This window comes from Fukomys damarensis, unplaced genomic scaffold (genome assembly GCF_012274545.1).
Source record: "Fukomys damarensis isolate Sample0158 unplaced genomic scaffold, DMR_v1.0_HiC HiC_scaffold_34, whole genome shotgun sequence".
NCBI lineage: Eukaryota > Metazoa > Chordata > Mammalia > Rodentia > Bathyergidae > Fukomys > Fukomys damarensis.
The window spans coordinates 23,448,682-23,469,268 of record NW_022900946.1 but is presented as its reverse complement, the minus strand read 5'-3'; the positions used below and the strand labels follow the sequence as shown (position 1 = coordinate 23,469,268).

General features: G+C 46.9%; 1 protein-coding gene across 2 annotated transcripts in view; it reads left to right on the top strand.

The window, feature by feature from the left end:
- Positions 1–293: 293 nt before the first annotated feature.
- Positions 294–20,587, top strand: part of Mroh9 (maestro heat like repeat family member 9) — a 53,112-nt gene continuing 32,818 nt past the window's right edge. The window contains exons 1-7 of one of the 2 annotated variants that reach the window (XM_010620672.3): positions 294–337; positions 8,076–8,155; positions 8,641–8,773; positions 9,194–9,280; positions 14,443–14,547; positions 17,478–17,613; positions 19,760–19,878. In XM_010620672.3, the coding sequence (XP_010618974.1) occupies positions 335–337; positions 8,076–8,155; positions 8,641–8,773; positions 9,194–9,280; positions 14,443–14,547; positions 17,478–17,613; positions 19,760–19,878 (663 nt within the window). In that variant the 5' untranslated portion in view covers positions 294–334. The remainder of the gene's footprint in view (positions 338–8,075; positions 8,156–8,640; positions 8,774–9,193; positions 9,281–14,442; positions 14,548–17,477; positions 17,614–19,759; positions 19,879–20,587) is intronic. The other variant, XM_010620674.3, reaches the window with a different exon arrangement.

The following is a 20,587-nucleotide window of genomic DNA, read 5'->3' as shown; positions in this document are numbered from 1 at the left end:
ATTGTATCACAGGCTCTTTTTGGGTTGAACCTCCCTCTCTGTTCAGAATTGGTGGCATGTGATCATGGTGCACTATTCTTGTAGTGTGTTGCCTTACTCTCTTGCTCCTTGTCCTGCGATACCCATAAAGAATTTGGTGTGTGTATGTGTGTGTGTGTGCATCCTCACTGGGCTTTACAATCAGGGTCACACCAGCTTCCTCTTCAGGGAAAAGGTCTCAGGAAGGCCATAAGAGTCTGTGTTCATTGCTTTTCATTTGTTTCCTTCTTTTTTTTTTTTTTCCTGGCCAGTGATTTCTTCCCAGAAGCAGCAGCACAGTTCAAGATGGCACCACATGGTAGGTGATATTCTGTGAGGACTCTGTTTCTGAGGACTCATGAAAACAAAGTAAAATAAATCCTGTTTACTGAGTACCATGAGAATATCACAGTTAACATTTCAATTGTGTGTGTGGCCAAGGGATGGGGAGGCAGCTTGGTCTGGAGCTATTTTTACCTTGTTCCCCCGGCAGCCTTGTTCTTGTTCCCCTTGCTGCGCACCTAGAAATGACCCTCAACACTTAATTCTTTTTTTTTTTTTTTCATACCGGGGATCGAACTCGGGACCTTGGGCTTACGAGGCAGGCTGCAGCTAAATCCCGGTCCAACGCTTCATTCACAATGTCACACGTTTTTGCCCTGCCCACTGTCTCTCTCTCTTCTCTGCCACCTGCTCAGGCCCCCTTGCTCCCGCCCTCCCTTCCCTTCTACACAACTGCAGCCCCTCCCACCCAGCCTAGCAGAAGACTTCACTTTCTTGCTTGAGAGCTCTGTGATTTCGCACCCGGCCTTCTCCCTTTGTTGCCAGTCAACTGAGGTTTCTTCGGCTTGATTCAGCTGGAAGTCGAGAATCAGTCAAGTGCAGGTGTCCTACCAGTCCCGATGCCACCAGATGACCCTGGAAGCAACAGCTGGCACAGCTGGCTACCGGTCGCTGCCACTGCTGGCTGCCACCAGCTTGTACCACGCGCTGTGGGTTGATGCTGCTGGGTGCTGGTCTCTGCTACTGATCTTTGTTGACTGCTGATCTCTGAAGCGCTTTAGGGGTAACAGACCCGGGTGTTTATTGCTTGCTCTTTTAAGGCAGTGGCTTGGTCCGAACCTGAGTAGGTTTACAGGACCTGTGTGGCCCACGCTACCCAAGAAATAAGTCACAGCCAGGTTCACACACCACGCCTGGCTGGTGTCTGCCTCGTGAAGGCCTCTTAGGATGTCAGAAACAATTTAAATTCTGTGTTTACTAGAGCAATGTGTTGCAGTTCTCCCCAACCTCTTTGCTGCTGCAAACAACTGGATGAAAAAGCACACTCTACTCAGCAATGCCTCTGCTGCTCCTGAGAAGGCACCAGAGGCAAGTGCAAGAGCTCCTGTGCTTGTGATTGCTCCTGTTTGCGCACGTGTGTGATTAATGTGGATTCCGATGATCAAAAAATATTAGTGAAATAACTTCTACAATTGCTAAAATGGTTCATAATTCATGTTTGGTTTGCCGAGCCCAGAATCCTGAAAAGACTGTAGAAACTGCTGGTGCTGCATCTCCACCGTCTGACGGACCCCTTTCCGCATTTACAGGCAGATTCATTCCGCTGCCACCTTCAATAAGTTTCCAGTATGTGCTTGTCATAGTTCGTGTGCCTTCTGGTCGGATAGAAGCTTTCCCAGATAAGAGAGCTGATGCTAGATAAACTACTGGAAAATGCATTTCTTTCACGGGACATCCCTGCCAAATTCCACACAGAGCATTCTGTGGGACGATAATTTTTGGATGGCTGTGGGTAGCTTTAGCAATGTCCTGTGGTCTATCAGGAAACCGCAGTGATGGCTGGATCTGCAAGCTAAAGCCAAGCCTCAGGAGAATATTCCATTAATATCAGTCCCTCTGCACATTCCAAACAAGAAACACCTAGAAACCCCAAAGGGAAAATGGAAAGTTATTCTTGAATTTTTAAATGTCAGTATTTTTCTTCCCACGGCTTGCTAGACAGTAGTACTCATCTCTCTGTTAGGTATGGGAAATCTGACTGATGGTACTTGCAAAGATATACTGTGCTTCCAGAAGTTGGATATTTGAGGCCCGAAAACTAGGTCAGTAGGTATAAATGGTTGTTTATTTAATGTCACTGGATTATGACCAGTAGGCTCCCTTGTCCATAGATATTGTGACGATTTCTTGAAACAGACAGCAGACAACCTGAGAGCAAATTTTCCAGTTTTCTTTCTTGAGGAGCCATGCAGATTTTTTGGGCAAGCGCAAAGAACTGACCCTCGCCCAGATGTCCGCGGGTGGCCCTCCTTTCCAGCCGCGAGGGTCTATACTGGATCTGTGGAGAATTCACTTATTCTGTCCTGTCTTGTCATTAGTTTGGACCTTGCTGTTTGGTCTGGCTCCCTCTTTGCCTAATAGCTTTCGCCAGAAGTTCCAAGAACCCTATCTTAATTCAAATGTCAATCTGGTCAATAACTGAAACTGGTACCTCCCTTGCAATAAAAGAGGAAGAACTGGTTTCCACTGAGGAGAGATTCCTATGGGATTCCTGGGGAATTAACAGTTAAGAATAATTTTGGACTTTGTAGCCAATCCAGCTCCTCAGGGATTCAGTGAGGTAGAAGCCACCCTCCAACAAATGCGTGCAAATATTAGTGCATAGCAAAAGGCAACGGCAAGTCACATGGGTCTCTGGTCCAGTTAGGGACCCGTGCGTGTCACTAGACAAAACTGAAGGCTTCACTTTTCCTGACTTAACACTAAGGAGAGCTTAAGGAAAAGTGGCGGACTCTGTCTGGACGTGGTCACCAAGACATTAAGAAGTTATGCAGGGGAAGGTAACATAAGGTGTGTTTCAGGAATGGCTAGTGGCTCGTTTGCAGGCGTCCCGACTAGTGCTAAGCTTGGCGTCAAAGGTTTCCTAATCTCTACATTTCCTGTAGTAGGCTGCCAGATGACCATGAGTATGTCCCCAGACTAACCACAGAATTGAATGTCGTAATGGAAAGATAGCCCTGTTCCTGGATAGGCAGGGCCAATATTGTCAAAACGGTCATACTCCCAAAAGTGGTATACAAGCTGGATTCGGTGGCACACAGGCCTGTAATTCCAGCACTTAGGAGGCTGAGGCAGGAGAATTACCATGAGTTCAAAGCCAGTCTGAACTACAAGGCAAGACCCTGTCTCCAAACAACAGGGCCTAGGATTTAGCTCAGTAGTTTTGCCCCCTGCCTTGCAAGAGCAAGGTCCGGAGTTTTATCCCCAGTACCAAAAAAAAAAAGTGCTATACAGATTTAATGCAATCACAATAAAAATACCAACCGCATTCCTCCTAATACTAGAGAAAACAATTCTAAAATTCATATGAATCAGAAGAGATTTAGAATAGAAAACAGTAATCCTGGGGAATAAGAGCAAAACTGGAGGCACCGCCATCCTGCATCTCAAATTACATAATGAAGCTAGAACAGTTGAAAAATAGCGCTGGTACCAAAATACACTTGATACAAAAACCATGTGGCTCAATGGGGCAGAATAGAGGTTGCAGACACGACCCAAGGCGTATTCAGCCATCTGATCTCTGACAAAAGGGCCAACAACATATACGCTGGAAGAAAGCATCTTTAACATATAGCGCTGCCTGTATACACACCGAAGACTGGCTCTAGACCCACATCTCTCACCAGGTACTAAACTAAAATCAGAATGCATCAAGGATCCAAATTATTAAACCAGAAATAATCTACTGGAAGATAAAAGAGGTGAAACTCCTGTGGGCATACACATAAGCAAGGACTTCCTCAACAGAACTCCAGTTGCACAAGAAAAAGTGTAAAGAATCAATAACGGATCACATCAAATTAGGGGCCGGGGATTTAGCTCAGCGGTTCGGTGGCCCGCCTTGCAAGCGCAAGGACCCGAGTTCAATCCCTGGTACCAAACAAAACAAAACAAAACGAAAAAATTAGAACGCTTCTGCACGGCAAAAGAAACAATCAACAGAGTTAAGAGACAGCCAACAGAATGGGGGAAAAAGTTTGTCCGCTACACCTCAGACAGAAGACTAATATCTAGAATGTATAAAGAAATTTTTAAAATTTGAAGCCCAAAATAAAAGACTCAACCCAAAAATAGGCAACTGAATAATGGACACTTACCAGAAAACGTGCAAATAAACATGTGCGGAAATATTCAACATCTCTGGCCACTAGACAAATGCAAATTAAAACACCCCTGAGATCCCATCTCACTCCAGAAAGAACGGCTATCACCAAGAAACAAATTAGTCACCAATGCTGGCAAGACTATAGGGGAGAAAGGAAAACTCAGGTTCTAGATGGACCAACTAAAGCTGACTTGAAAATGTCCCCGAATAAATACCACTTCTTTATTGAGCAGAGCGGAACGGTAATCTGGGGGTGAAGTTTCGCTAACAAATTTGTGAGAGAGAGAGAGACAGAGGGACAGGGAGAGAATGTTATTATAGATCAGCTAAATGACGGTGCATTGCTGAGCAAGCAAGCTGAGTGCTTCTAACGTCCAGATGTGCGTCAGAATCAGGCTAGATTTAAGGCTAGAAAGCCTTAAAGAGTACTGACACCTGGGCTCCGGGACAAAACCTCAGGCGGCACGGCTCTGCCATCAAAATCGTTATTTTTTTTCAGCCACTTGGTACACTGTCAGTGCTCAGAACCAGTGGTTTGGGACACTGCAAATATTGCGAATTAGTATCCAAGGACACGAGCCCAAGGAGAAGCCCATGTGTATGAAAAGCTCTGATCACGGCCACAGCCCCACACAGTCGTCCCTCGTACAAAGACACGATGTCGAGTTAGTCCCTGCTTGGAAAAATGGGAACTGGTGATTTCAGCCCAATGGGCCGGTGGGCAGAAACAGATCGGACTTCCCACGCCTAGCTCCGCGGCCCCTGTCACGGGGCAGACCTTCTGCGCTCCAGGTAACCGTGCGATGTGCTCATAAGCGACACAACAAAGATCGTGCCCTCGAGATTACGTGAAATAATTGGTGGTGTAAGGAAGCGATAATAAACACAGACATATTTTAGAGAGCGAGTGGCCTCTGTAACACTCACGCTGCGCGTAGCACAGAGAGGTGTCAGGAAGCGTCCGGTGTCTCCCAGACAAGATGTGGGCGTCTGCTGGGGAACTGTCATTTTGTTAGTTCCCATCCCAAGCACTCTGGGAGTTTTTTTTTTTTAACTTGTTAGTCGGGCACGTAACCCTGCGCACTGGGGCAGGACCCAAGCCGGGGTGGGGTGGGGGCAGCTTGCAAACGCAGAAAAGCTTATGCCTCAGAGGGAATACGTCCTTTAGGGCATCGTCCCCTCGTACATCACATCCGAGGACAAGTGGAGACCGGGAATTGCAAGATTGCACCAATGGCCCCGGGGGCTTGTGCAAGAGCGGAGTGCGTGGGAGGAAAGCAAAGCCCGGCCATCCTAAGTCCTCTTCCCATAGCTCAGAGCATCCAGGTGGCCATTCCGTACACAGATGCTCTGCTGAGTGGTCACCGTGGTGAAATCCAGGAACGCGTCACCACTTCATTAACACCATGTGGGGCCCATGTGGACAGCGGCACGGTTCACAGTAACAGCTGAAACTTGTGAACAGCCCGACTGCCATCAGCGGGAGACTGGGTAAAGAAGATGCAGGGGTTGTTTTTTTTCTAAAATGGAGTACTACTCTGCCTTAAAGAATGAGAAACTAGAGACATTTATAGCTAAGAGGATGCACACTGAGGCCACGCTCTCAAGTGAACTAAATAGGTGTAAGTACCGAATGGTTTCTTTGGTGTGAGAAACTGGAAGTGCAAATAAGGATCAAAATGCATAACTGGTAATGTGGAAAAGGAAGAAAAGGAAGAAAAGGGCTAAAGGAACAGGGGAAGTGGGAGGGGCAGGGGAAAGGAAAGAAGGGAAAGAAAAAGGTGAGAAAAGGAAAAATGGAATCCAAGTCTCTGTAAATAGGGAAGGGTGGAGGGGGTGAAGGGAGGGCAGGGGAATGGGGAAAAATAAGAACCGAGATGCATCATGTAAAGGGACAAGATCCCAACGATGAATGTAACTGTACTGTATTCCTAAAAGGTACCAATAAATTTAATGAAAAAAAAATCCTGTGCACGTGCTGTGAGTGTGTGTCTGTAAGTATGACAAGGACACTTCTTTTTTTTTTTTTTTTTTTTTTTTTTTTGGTTTTTTGAGACAGGGTCTCACTATGTAGCTGAGACTGACCCGGAATTCACCATGTAGCTCAGGCTGGTCTCGAACTCACAGCAATCGTCCTGCCTCAGCCTCCTGAGTGCTAGGATTACAGGGCATGAGCCACCATGCCCGGACGACACTTCATATTTTAATCTCTGGAAATTTCAAGTAAAAATAAGCATTGACCATCCAGTAGTGCAACTTAACCAGCCCCACAAGCCCGTCTTACAGCTCACATGTATCCTTTCTGCCTACATCTATCCATCTCCCTTCTCGTACCACAAGCCCTAGTAACTACCATTCTGCTCCTGGTGTCACCAAAGCTTGGTGTCTTTCAGGTTCCACGCATAGGTGAGATGACACAGTACTTGTCTCTGTCTGTGTCTGGCTTATTTCACTCAGCACTATGACCTCCACATTTTCCATGTTGTTGAAAACAACAGGATTTCCTTCTTCGTATGGCTGAAAAATACCCAACTGGAAAACGGTGCCACATTTTCCTCCCGCACCCATCCATCAAGAGACACTCAAATTAAGGCCATACCTAGGCTACTGTCAGAAATGCTGCAAAAGCACGGGAGGCAGAGTCTGATTTCACTTCCTTTGGATATATTCTCACGGGTGAGATTGCTGGATGCTGGGAGAGTTCTACGGGCGATTTCTCTAGGAACCCCCTCCTGTACCATTTCGTATTTCCACAGACGCCGCGCGAGTGCTCTCCCTTTCCACACCCTCCTCAGCACTTCCTGTCTCCTGTCCTTTTAAGAACAGCCTCCTGACAGGTGTGAAGTGATGTCTCGCTGTGCTCTTGCGTGCTTTCCTCTGATGCCTGGTGATGTCTGGTGTTTTCTTCATGTACAGATTGGCCTTTCGCTTCTTTGATGGAAAATGTCTATGTCAGTCCTTTATCCACCTTTTAATCAGGGTGCCGTTGGTGTTATTGAGGACAGTTCCTTTTACGCTTTAGATATGAATCCTTTGCCAAGTTTATCGTTTGGAGCTATTTTCTCCCACTTCACAAACTTTTTGTTTTCTTAACTGTTCCCTTTGCTGTGTAGAAACTTTTCAGTGTGACAAAAATCGCTCTTATTTTTACTTTGAATTGGTCATGATTTTGGTGTCACACTCAAAAAGTCAATGCTAAGACCAATGTCAAGAAGCTTTCTCAGTGCTTTCTCCTGGGAATGCTACAGTTTTAGCCTTACAATTAACTTTTGATTTTTATTAAGGCAAGTGTCCGGTTTTAATTCCTCCGCAGGAGTATATCCAGATCCCAGCACCATTTATTAATAAGACCATCCTTTCCGTGCTGCGTATTCTTGACACCCATGTCAAAGATTAATTGATCGCCTCTGGTTAGGTTCACTTCTGGACTCTCCATGCTGCTTCGTTGGTCTATGCGTCTGTTTTTATGCCTGTCCATACTGTTCTATTTCTATATTTTGTTTTGGGTTTTTTGGTTTTGTTTGGCTTGATTTTTTGAGACAGGGTCTCACTATGTAGTTGAGACTGACCTGGAACTCACTGTGTAGCCCAGGCTGGTCTCGAACTCACAGCGATCCTCCTGCCTCAGCCTCCCGCGTGCTGGGATGACAGGCGTGCGCCACCACAGCCGGCTTTATGTTATATTTTGAAAGCAGGAAATATGATGCCTCCGGCTTTAATCCTTCTTTCTGTAGATTGCTTCGGCCAGTTGTGCTCCTGTCTTCCGGTTTATTGAAAAGAATTACAAGCTCCTACTGGATTCCCTTTGGTTACCACTTCTGACCCTAGCTGCCCATCACCCTGTATGTGGTCCTCACACACTGACTCTTGTTCTCTGTGTGCTTAGGAGCATCTAGCACGTAGCCTCTGCGAAGCATACACAGCCCTGCTGTGTCATCAGTCCATAATCCTGGCCGTGAACTCCAGGTACGGAAGCTTCGACACGCTCTCACTGCGCTGACTCAGTACCCTGGAAATACCTCTAAAACTATGTCGCCGACTAGAGAAAGTGTGGACAGTACAGCTAAATTGTCCAAAGCTTGCTCTGGGTTTGTGAATTTGACGGGAATGTAGGGGCTCTTTACGTGATGGCGTTTATGATTTCTAAATGACTAGAGTATACTCATAAAGTCTTTAGATTTAAAGCATCATTGTTAAGAGAACATTTAAGGGCCGGGGATGTAGCTCAGCGGTGCCGCTGCCTGCTTCACAAGCAGAAGGACCTCTCAATCGCCGGTACCGAGAGAGAGAGAGAGAGAGAGAGAAGAATATTGAAGACCCATGTACCATAGAAAACCCCAAAGCTGGACCACGATGCCTAGTATACTCTCTGATCACTAAGAAAAAGTCAATAAGTTCGATTACATTTTAACTCTCATCAGTTTAATAATTATACACTTTTCCCTTGTCAGCTTTGTGGAACCCTTACAACAATATGAAAGTCAATTGGAGATAATAAGAACCTCTTTTAAAATGGCATTTGGACTGCCAAGTTTTGACAGAGGAACATTCCAGACCAGCGAGGATGATGTCAAGGACCTGGAGGTTTGTGTGACCTTTCTTCCTTACGCACGAGGTAACGCTGTGATGCAGCAAAGCAAACCTGCAGAGTGTCTTCACAGGCCATAGTCCTTGCTTTCCTCCTTCACTTTGCTTAGGTTTAATAGATAAATACGATTTTGGGGGGTTATTTTTTTGTTTTGAGGCAGGGTCTCACTATGTAGTTGAGACTGACCTGGAACTCACTGTGTAGCCCAGGCTGGTTTTGAACTCACAGCGATCCTCCTGCCTCAGCCTCCCGAGTGCTGGGATTACAGGTGTGCATCACCACACCCGGCCACCTCTCTCCGTTCTTACTGACAGTACATGGGGAGAACTTAGGCTACTGGGATGAAAAATGCTACATACTGGGTAAAATTTATTAAAGGCTACCAAGCTGGCTTTGTAAATATTTTTGTATTTCAGGCTTTATATCGAAATATTTTAAATTTGTTTGAGGACACTCTTCTGATCTTAGTGTCTAAAGACCTCTACAAACTACAGATCTTAAAGGTACAGTAAAGGAGAAACAATGTGAAAGTGGTTTTGGGAACTGAATAGTGAAGCTGAGAGAATTTGGAGGCACAAACTAGAAAAGGTTTAGATTGCTATGAGTAGAGCACTAAAGGCCACTGTATTGGTCAACTTTCCTGTTGCTGGTTCCAAACACCTGACATCACAATTTTAAAAAAGACGTTTCGCCAGGTGTGGTGGCGCACACCTGTCATCCCAGCACTCGGGAGGCTGAGGCAGGAGGATTGCTGTGAGTTCGAGACCAGCCTGGGCTACACAGTGAGTTCCAGGTCAGTCTCAACTACATAGTGAGACCCTGTCTCAAAAAAACCAAACAAAAAGAGGTTTCAGTCCTTGGTCGGCTGGCTCCAAGGCAAACAGAGGGTGTGGAGGGCAAACTGCTCAGCTCGCGGCTACCAGGGAACAGAAGGGGAAGGCACCGGAGACCAGACCGGTACCAAAGGGTGCCCTCCAGGACCACCGAGACGGTGCTCCCCCGCTGCCCTGGATGTTCCCTGAGACTCAGGTTGACAGTTAGGAGTAACCATCACACCCCAGCCCTTGTCAGCTTGAGGCCCAGGCATAGCTCCTTAAACCATCCGGCGTCTCCAAATAAATACAGTAACAAGTTCATGATTGTGCCTAACGCGATGGAATTAGCTTGCATCCAACCGTGCAGCAATCCTCTGCCCAAAGCCTCCGCCGTCTAGTGTCGCGCAGTAGCCCGTGTCCTGCTCTTCTCCGGAACCCAAAGGGAGCTCTCGGCTGGGCGTCCCTGCAGACAGTCCAAAGCCGGTTACCTTCGCAGTCCACAGCAGCACCGAATAAATATTCCCATGCTAAAAGGGAGACACAGAGGGCGAGGAAAGCACCAGCCACAAGTGAGACTGAGAAGTGAGACCCGGGAGGGCGAACAGGAAGCCCCGCGGCTCCTTTTGCAGCACGCGGAGCACACGGGTGAGATGTAAGCTTCCCCCGCGTCCCTGAAGTCTCTGCCACCCGCCTCTCGCGGGCTGTGCCACCAGCGTTCCTGACAGACCGTCCAGGCTCCTGGCACAGCCAACGTCCGCTTTGGCTTCATTTCCACAGTTGTTTTATGTAGGGGCTCCGCAGCTCAGGCCCTTCGCATACCTGCTTGAGCAGCAGCAGAGAGGCTAAAGCCACCTTGGACCAAGGCTGCAGTGGCATCCGGTACATAGAAGATGGCTGGACGTGGCTGAATGAACCCCAGGGGTCAATTCTCTAGGTGGCCCTTCTTGAGCAGGGTACCCAGGGCCTTCGTATTTCTGCACCTGAGAGCCTTGATGGGTGTGGTCTTGCTGATTCCATAAATCTCAACGTATCTATTCTCATTTCTGAGCAAAGGTACTTGGTTTCTTTTTAATGGCATTCATCTCTTCAACAACCTAACTCTTTTTGGTCCCAACTTTATACAAGGTTCCCTTTAGACCAAAATTTAAGTTTTTCAAATATTTCTGCTCTACTTTTTGCTCTTCGTTCTCACTACAAATCTGGCCAAACTGTGATGTGGCCAATTCTGGAAGCCGAGGCAGGAGGACTGCAAATTTGAGCCCAGCCTGGGCAACTTAGGAACTTAGCAAGACCCGGTCTCAAAATAAAAAAAAAAAAGGTCTGAGAATGTAGCTCAGTACAACTCCTACACACACACACACACACACACACACACACACACACGCACGCACATCTTTATGAAAGCAACTGGCTTTGGGGCCAAACGCAACTAGCAGCACCCATGCCACAGCCTGAATGTTGGGACGCCCTGAAATTTCCTCTGTCAGGTGAGTTCATCATCATCCTTAAACGTAGCCTCACTTCGCCCATGTCTTGAGATGCCAAGTCTGGGCTCTTTTTTTTTTTGCCAGAAGGTAACATGGATAGATAGCCTCTGCCTCAGAGTCCTCATTCCCAGCTGGAAACCCTGAGCTTCGCCTTTACGGTTCTGTCCTCACTGTGGTTCACTGAGCTCCCACTGAAACCGCCCGTTAGGCTCTGCTTACCGCCTTCCAGAGCTCCCCGGCCTACTGCTACAAACTGCCAGAGAGGTCCAAATCCACGATCCAGTTCCGAGCAGAGTCACAGCAATAACCACGCTTTGAAGGCAGCAGTCGTCTGTCGGTCAGCTCTCCTGCTGCTGGGACCCGGCACCCAACACCCTCCATTGAAAAGAGAAAAATTTGGTTCCCAGTTTCACAGGGTTCCGTCTGTGACGGACTCGCTCCAAGACAGGGACATCACGGGGAAAAGGCGAGGAGCGAAAAGCTGACAGCTGGGGAGCAGAGCAGAGAAACTGCCCGAGCAGAGGCCAAGGACCAGATCGGTCGCCGAGGTGAGCCTCTCTGACCCGTTCGGACAGTGCCCAGAAGTGGGCTTTGCTGGTTCCCTAGGTAGCCCTCAAGCCAGTCAAATCGACAGAGTTTGACCACCCCGAATCTTCTGAGGGATTACGTGTGGGGTCGCGATCAGGGTGGTGGCAGAAGTGGGAAGTACGGGCCACTCTGATGGGATTGGGGAGAACACGAGGGAGCGGACGCCATAAACTGGAAAGCATGGAGATCTTCTCCTGGAAGAACTCCCAGCCGTGCACTGGGACGTCTGCAGGTCACATCCCTAGGCGGTGAAATGGGCCAGGCTCTGCAGAGCCCCCGCGGCTGTTCACGGTGAGGTGAGAGAGGAGAGAGATGGCTGGAAGGGGAAGCTTGGGAAAGAAAGGACAGCGGAGTGGAAATACTTGGGGAGCTTTTGGCTTGGCCGTGTGAAAATGAAACCCGTTCGAGACTGAAGAAAGGTACAGTCCCACAACCACTGCCAGAGCGGTTACCGCGGGCAGAGGAGAGCCAGGTTCTGCGCGCGGAGACAGTAGGACCCCGAAGGACCCTAAGGACAAAGTCTCCGGAGAGACGGCACCAGGCGCGAGCTGCCTAGAAACACTAAAAAAACAGACAGGATCCACGGGTTGTGTCGATCACACATCTATCCGGGTGAAGAAGAGGGACGGAACCCTTTAAATACGGGAGGGTGTGAGGGGAAATGTGGGGCATGGTGGGGAGCCCAGTGGAGCATTTACAAATGTCAGCCTCGCTGCTTTTAAAGTGATGGTTTTCCTCCTCCTCCTCCTCCTCCTTCTTCTCTCCCTCCCTCTCTCCCTCTCTCTCTCTCTCTCTCTCCCCCCTGCATTCCTCCTCACACCGCTATCACACCAGCTCCCATTTATTGAGCATTTTATATCGGGCACTAAGATGAACATATGGGGTATCTCACTGAACCTCTGTGAGACAGTTGCTAGTGTTTCTCCCACTTGGCACTGAAGGAGACAGACTCCCAGAGCAAGGACAATACGAGCAACGTTGCTACCCAGCGCAGGAACCCTCGCAGCCTGGGGCCTGTTATCAGCCACTTGGTTTTCACACCTGCCAAGCCTGCGGGCCCCTGATTCTCACAGAGAGCTCCACCATCGCTCCCTGAGAAAACAGAAGCAGGCCCTCTGGGGCTTAGACACGCTTTCTCCCTGGGAACTGTAGTCCAAAACCGCACGCCGGGTGGGAGCAGGTGAAGGAGGGGAGTCTTGGCCCGCTTTGGCCTTGACGTGACCGACTCCAGGGCTGCCTGAAGAAGTCTGAGATGGGCCCTCCGGAGTCTCCTTCCTCCCCAACGTGCTGGGTTACGTCCCTGATTGTCCTGTTTAGAGGAACAGAAAGGTTTGAATCAAAAGTACAAGCTTTGGAAGTACGGCCATCTTCACTATGTTGACTCTTCCTACCCGGGAGCAGGGGAGATCTTTCCATTTTCTTATGTCCTCTTCGATCTCTTTTTTCAGAGTGCTGTAGTTTTCAGTGTAGAGGTCTTCTGCTTCTTTTGTTAGATTGATTCCCAGATACTTCATTTTTTGGGGTGCTATTGTGAAAGGAATTGTTTCCCTAATTTCTCTCTCAGTGAGTCTGTTATTTGTGTACAAGAAGGCTCTTGATTTTGGGGCATTGTCCTTGTATCCAGCTACTCTGCTAAAAGTGTCAATTACGTCGACAAGTCTTTTGGTGGAGTTTTTTGGGTCTTCAAGGTAGAGCATCATATCATCAGCAAATAATGACAGTTTAACTTCTTCTTTCCTATCTTTATTGCTTTCATTTCTTTCTCTTGTCTAATTGCTGTGGCTCATGTTTCCAGAGCTATATCGAAGAGGAGTGGTGATAGTGGGCACCCTTGTATAATAATACACAAGATTCTAATAGATAACTGACAATGTGAAATAGGAAGAAAAGGGCTAAAGGTGTAGGGAAAGCGGGAAGGGTAGGGGAAAAGGAATAAGGGAAAAGAAAAAAATATGAGAAAATGAAAAAATGGAAATAAAGTGTGTGTAAATGGGGAGGGGAGGAGGGGGTGAAGGGAGGGCAGGACAAGGGGAAAAAATGAGAACCAAGACCTGTCACGTAAAGAAGGTACAAGATCCCAGTAATGAATGTAACTGTACTGTATACCTAGAATGTACCGATAAACTCAATAAAAAGAAAAAAAAGTAGAAGGAAGTTTCCAACTAAGGCGCCTCCAGGAATATCCTCTCCACCCAAGAGGCAGAAGGTTTGGTGGGGGCGCGTTTGCAGAGGAATTCTGGGCTAGGATGACATTTAAGGGCCAAATAACACTTCAATTCTCTTTTAAAGCTGCAAAGCAGATTCTGTGATTTTTTTAAAATTGAGTTTCTCGGTACATCCTAGGCATACAGTTCCATTCATCACTGGGATCCTGTACCTTTACACGACAGGTCTTGGTTCTCGTTTTCCCCCCTTGTCCCTGCTCTATGATCCTTTTTTAAAAAGGGAAAATATGTACTTAGTGAAGAGAGAGGTGAAGTAGCTGATTGTCGCACCATAGACTCGTGCTAAACTTTTCGTGATGCCTGCCAAGGTGAGCCTACCGGATGTGAGTAACTCGGCGGACAGAATGAAATAAAATAGAACCCAGGTGTCGTCACTGTCGCCAGTGAGGGAGTGCGCTAGTGGCTCGTTGTCTGTATTTTCGAGATAAGATTCGGTGAGGCATGGATTAATGAGGAGACCAGAGGCGCCCTAGGTGAGGCTGGGAGTAGCAGGCGAGGCCTAAGGAGTGGAGATGCCTTGGCTCTGATGTGACTCTACTTTTCGCAACAGGAAATGACTCTGTGGATGGCGGAAGATCGTCTACACCAGCAAGAAAGAATAATGGTGACCATCAGCAGGGTGTTAAGATTCGCAGCCCGGAAAGTCAGGGAACACGTAAGTCACGGAATTCGGTAATGCCGCCCGTTCTGAAGACAGTGTCTGCGGCGCTGCTCACCGCGCCTCAGGCCTGGAGAGGGCCCGGTGCCGGCTTGTTGTTCAGAAATGAGCACCAGGAAAGGAAGGAGTCGATATCCTCCCTGGTCCGAGTCAGTCGGAGCAGGGTTTCTCAAACAGCTGCCTAAGACTCCCTGACCCTCCCAGAAACGGCATGAATGCGCTCAAATCAGGTTTTCAGCCACTCTCCGCCCGTCTCTGTGGATCACAGTGTCATTCCCAGCCTTACAGTTTTTTTCCCGCATTTTAATCTTTCTTCTTAGGTTTTTCTTTTTTTTCCCTGGAATATTTTTAAACTGTTATTTGTTTTCCATGCACACAAGCAGTTCTCGAGAACCTTCACTCTGAAACGTTAGCGGTCGAGCTTAAGTCTATCTTTACTGCTCCCTGCCACGGCCCTACCTATCCCTGTCAGCGTGACGCATCCTGTCAGGCCCCTCTGTGTGCACACACGTGCACGCACACACACACGTGCACACACACACGTGCACACAGACACGCGGATAGAGAGCTTTATTGCTTTCTGCTTTCTGTTTCTTCGTAAAAGTTATATTCATAATTGGTTTGGCAGTTGCTTTTTTCGCTAAGTCCATGGGTATTTTCATGTTAATGCCTTCAGATTTATTTCACCCTTTCAAACACAGTATATATCCAATAGCTGTTATATAGTATGACCTACTTAGGTACATTTCAGCTGATGAATATCAAGTTGAAATTTAATTTTTTCTAGTTCAAACAGTGCAAGTAATCATCTTTGTGCAAGTAGGTGAGTGTGTACTCAGAAATGCTTAGAAAGATAAAGGCCAAGTTAACAAGTACAGGAGGCTGAGTTTGGTAATGCTAATTGTCCTCCAGTTTGTACTCTTGTGTCTAAGGTAATTGCTCCCTTTCCGACAGCTTCACACGGAATGAAACACGATCAGGCCTTTCCACTTTGACTTTCTGTGTCCTGACACTTGCTGCGTTTTGAATGCTCTCTCAGGAGCCTCACACTACGCGTATATTAGCTATTGAGCCTCTGCTCCCCAAGCCCTCCTTCAGGGGACTGAAAGCACACTAACTGCATTTGTGGTTACTTGAGTTACTTCCGAAGGAGCTATGCACAAAGGGGTCCGAAATAAGCATCTGTGATGCTCCCTTCACACGTTGTGATCCTGTGTCTAGACGTCCCCTACAGACTCGTGTGCTCGGAGCTGGCTGGGCCTAGGCTGGACCGAATACTGGGATTCAGGGTGTGCGCTGCTAAATGAGTCCGCTGATTGGTGTAGCCTAGTTCCGGGTATGGACAATGACAAGCCCCACCTTGGCTATGGTGGCACAACCAAAAGGCTATACCCTGGGTGGAAGCAAAGGAAAGGGAGGCTTGCTGCTCGCTGCCTCCTGCCTGCTTGGCCACGGACTCTCTCCTCGGCGAGGTCCCTTTACCGCGCCACCTTGCCTCGGGACCAGCCAGCTGTGGACGGAAATCCCTACCAACTGGGAGCTAACGTAAATCTTTTCTACTTCAACTCTGGGTCTACTTCTTGTGCAAACAGACACCGGAATATCGAAACGAAAAAAATCTAGATGAGAGAGCCAGGAGAACAGTTCAGCGGTACAGTACTCGCTTAGCGTGGCTGAGGCCTTGGGCTCAAACGTTGGTAGTGAGATAAGAACGAGGTAGGTCAGCCTTTAAAATGTTCTTGCTCTGTTGCCATCGCTTGCCCTGATCACTAAAGCGTCTGTCTAGGAAAAGTAACCACACACGTTAGAGATGAAGGCACCCACCCTGCAGGCCACAGCACCAGCTCGGTGCCACTGTGGGTACAGCGGCCACGACTGTTGACAAACATCCCCAAGCGAGTGGTGACGCTGTCCTCAGTCCCTCTGTTCTTCGTCCACCTGTCTCCCCGCTCCCCACCTCCTCCACGTCTGTATCCTCTGCTCTAATTGCCAGACCTGTCCGTCAAAGCAAAACTCTTAAATATCTGAGCTGCTCTGTGTCCAAGAAGAGGTGAGAGGAAAACCATAAATGTTGTGGTAGTGGTTTTTACATCAGACACAAATGCTTTGGGTTCCAAAAAAATGAATTTCTTTGGAAAGAATGAGAGCAATTCCGGGGGTGGGGACATATTTCTCCTGTAACTGTAACTACAGTCACCTAAAGTGTTTCACATGAGAAAAGGGAGCATCAAAGATTTTGGAGCCCGGTGTGGTAGCCCAGGCCTGCAATCCCAACACTCGGGAATCTTGAGGCAGGAAGACTTCTGTGCGTTCAGGGCCAGCCTGGGCTGCAGAGCAAAAATTCTAAAAAATTTTTTTTTTTTTTTTTTTTTTTTTAATTCACACACCACCCTACTCCTCCATATTGTAGAATTTGTTCCTACGAATTGCTACCTGCTTTCTGAAGCAGAGGCTGAGAGTTGCTTATTATTGTTCTCAGCGCTTTGCCGGGAGCCCTCTGTGGTACGCGTTACCCTCTTTGTCCCCTCAGTACAAGGAGGCGTTTGCTCGCCTTCATTTCACAGATGAGAACACTGAGATTCAGTAACAGAACTAGCATTTGTTTGTTTGGTTGATTGGTTTGGTTTTTTCTGAGACAGGGTCTCACTCTGTAGTTCAGACTGAACTGGAACTCCCTGTGCAGCTCAGGCTGGTCTCAGACTCACAGCGATCCCCCTGCCTCAGCCTCCCGAGTGCTGGGATGACAGGCATGCGCCATCACACCCGGCCAGAACTAGTATTTGGAAACCGACTCTAAAACTCTGAGGTTTCCCCTGTAACCTTGTTCTGATAATTAGGGGATCAGATGCAGCCATTGAGTGTGGACTGTGAATGAATTTTCTCCCTTATTTCTATAGACAAATGTTGTTTGTTTGTTTGTTTTACAGACGAGTATTGACGTTCCGTGTTTAGGTGTCCTGGCAGCAGAACTGTCTCTTCTGTGTTCCCATGCTAATGACGCGGTCACACAACAAGCCTCCCTCGGAATGTATTACCTCCTCTGCATTGCGAAACGGCAGAGCGGTGAGAATGGCTCACTGTCTTTTCTAAAGGTCACTAAGAATCTGTCTCTAATCATTCTACTTGTGAGTTCCTGGAAGGCTCTATGTCTGTGAATTTTTAAATACTGCCCTAAGATCTACAGCTTCACTTTCTGCATTGTGTTTTGTTTTGATGAGACAGAGTCTGCCTTTGTAATTCAGCCTGGCCTTGAATACACTATGTAGCCCAGGCTGGTCTCAAACTCACAGCGATCCTCCTGCCTCAGCCTCCCGAGTGCTGGGATTACAGGCTTGTTCCACCATGCCTGGCTATAGCTTCACTTTCAAAAGTGTGACTTTTTGGGCCAGGGTTTTAGCTCAGTGGTGCCGCTGCCTGCCTCACAACTGCAAAGTCCTGAGTTCAATCCCCAGTCCAAAAAAAAAAAAAAAAGTGTGATTTCTTAAACTTTTTTTTAGCATGATACATCAATGAAAAAGTGATCAGTTATTTCTAGTCCTTAGCAGACACTGATAATAGTTAAGGCAAGGATGAGAAGAAAATACTCACAATTACATATCTGATAAGTTATTTCCAGAATTTACAACAAATATTCAAAATTCAAAAAAGATGGCCAAACTAAAAAAAAAATTATAATTCAAGTCATTTCACTAAAGAAATACAGACGGCAAAGACACATCAAACGGCGTTCCATATACTATGGAGTCATTAGACAAATGCAAATTAAAGCTACGGTAAGATATTACTATACACGCATTAAGGTCTAAAATAAAAACGGTTCGCAGGCGTCATGGCGCACACCTGTCATCCCAGCGCTCGGGAGGCCGAGGCAGGAGGCTCGCTGTGAGTCCGAGACCAGCCTGGGCTACACATTGAGTTCCAGGTCAGTCGCAACTCCATAGTGAGACCCTGTCTCAAAAAAACCAAAAGAAAATTGAAACCGTACAGTGTGTTACTCAGGATGTGTCACCACAGATGGGCACCTCCAAGACGTGCTGTTGGGGATGTGTAGCAGACACTTTTGCTAAGGTTGTATAGCAACTGGAACTCAAACACTTCCACACTGCTGAGAAGAAATGATTTGGCAGTGTCCTAAAAGGTTAAACGAAAGCTACCGTATGACTCATTCATTCCCCAACGTGGCATGCACCTGAGAAAATGAAGATAAACATCCACACGAACACCTGCACTGCCCTGTCTGCCGTACCTTAATTTGCAGCAGCTCCAGACAGGAAAAATCACAAATGCCCATCAACAGGGAAACGTATCGAGACTGTGGCCCAGAGAGTGGTGGTCATTGGTTTAAAAAAGAAAACAGGAATTGAGCTACTGACACATGCAATGACACGAGTCAACCTCGCTAACTGCGGTGAGTGAGAGGGGCCGAAAAGAGCACACACTCGACGACTTCACTTATTATAAGATCAGTAAACACAGCCTTGGCACAAGGCAGAGCAGCGGCTGCCCCGGAACGAGGGGGTTCATTGTTTGTAGCAATGTGTTCAGGGGGTGCTCACTCGTAAAGTGTACGAGTTGTATACTTTAATTGCTATATGTCAATAAAATCTCTATAAAGCTATTAACACACAAGCAAAAGCCCCACCTTCTTTGAAACTAAAGTCATCTTTAATCTGAATCTTTCACTGAGAGGTTCTGACTTTCCTGGTTTGTCATTCCTGGGCTCTTTTCAAAATGCCTCCAACTTCGTACTGAATGTAGTAGAGTATTTAATCCCACCATTTGGGAGGCTGAGGCAGGAGGATTGCCGGGAGTTTGAGGCCAGCCTGGAGACCACACAGAGTTACTGTCTCCAAACAGACAAACAAACAAAAACAGAAAGCCTCCAACTTTGCCCTCTGATGAATAAACTCCAACTTAGCAATAGCTTTTCCAGTGCACTGGACAATCTACTGTATTTCATGGCTTGAGGGTACGTGATATCAGTCAATCCATTAAAATTATATATGCCCTTTATTCCTATTTCACATGGCCTCTTTTTAAATAGTTGATGAATTCTGGTGCAGTGCCATCATGCTATTTTTATGTGACAAAAATATCAGAAGAATTAAATTCTGAAAACTTCAGGTCTCTAGAATGGGGCAGGATGGAGAAGTTAGAAATAGCAACGTCATTATCAAATAAAAACCTGAAATTGTTTTCCTTAGTACAGCAGACTTCCAAAGAGACAACCCTACAAAGCAGCATGAGTATGGAAGATCCTCCTTCCTGACTTCTGATTCTGAATTCCAACCCGAGACCTTGCAACAAGACAAAATTAAACTTGCTCAGGTATTTGTCAGACTCCATTTTATCCTGCAGCTTTCTTTTTTAACGTGTTACTATTCTCAGTGGCAACTTCTTTTGACAAAGTTTATGTTTTCCGTATATTTCTTCTATCTTAAAAAATACAGTTGAAGCAAAGGATAAATAATATACAAAGCGCCTGGTTTCCTCATCTCCATCCTTATTAATAAGAACTATGCCTATTTTGGCTGAGGCAGGAGGATGGCTGTGAGTTCGAGACCAGCCTGGGCTACGTAGTGAGTTCCAGGTCAGTCTCAACTACATAGTGAGACCCTGTCTCAAAAAATAAATAAATAAATAAAATTATCCCAATGCTGTCCACAAGAAATTTTTTGGCATACAAACTAAACAAAAATATCATTTTAAAGTGGAATTCAAGCATGAGTTTATCAGTCAGCCAAGGCACACTCCAATTAATTTCACTCGTATAACAAGGCACCTTCAGGGATGGGCAGTGTATCTTGTGGCATCTGATCTGGGTTAGCTGGGTTTTTTGTTGCTGTTGTTTTTTGTTTTTGTTTTTTTGAGACAGGATCTCACTATGTAGTTGAGACTGACCTGGAACTCACTATGTAGCCAAGGCTGGTTTCGAACTCACAGCGATCCTCCTGCCTCAGCCTCCCACGTGCTGGGACGACAGGCATGCACCACCACACCTGGCCCTATTTTTGGTTTTTTGAGACAGGGTCTCACT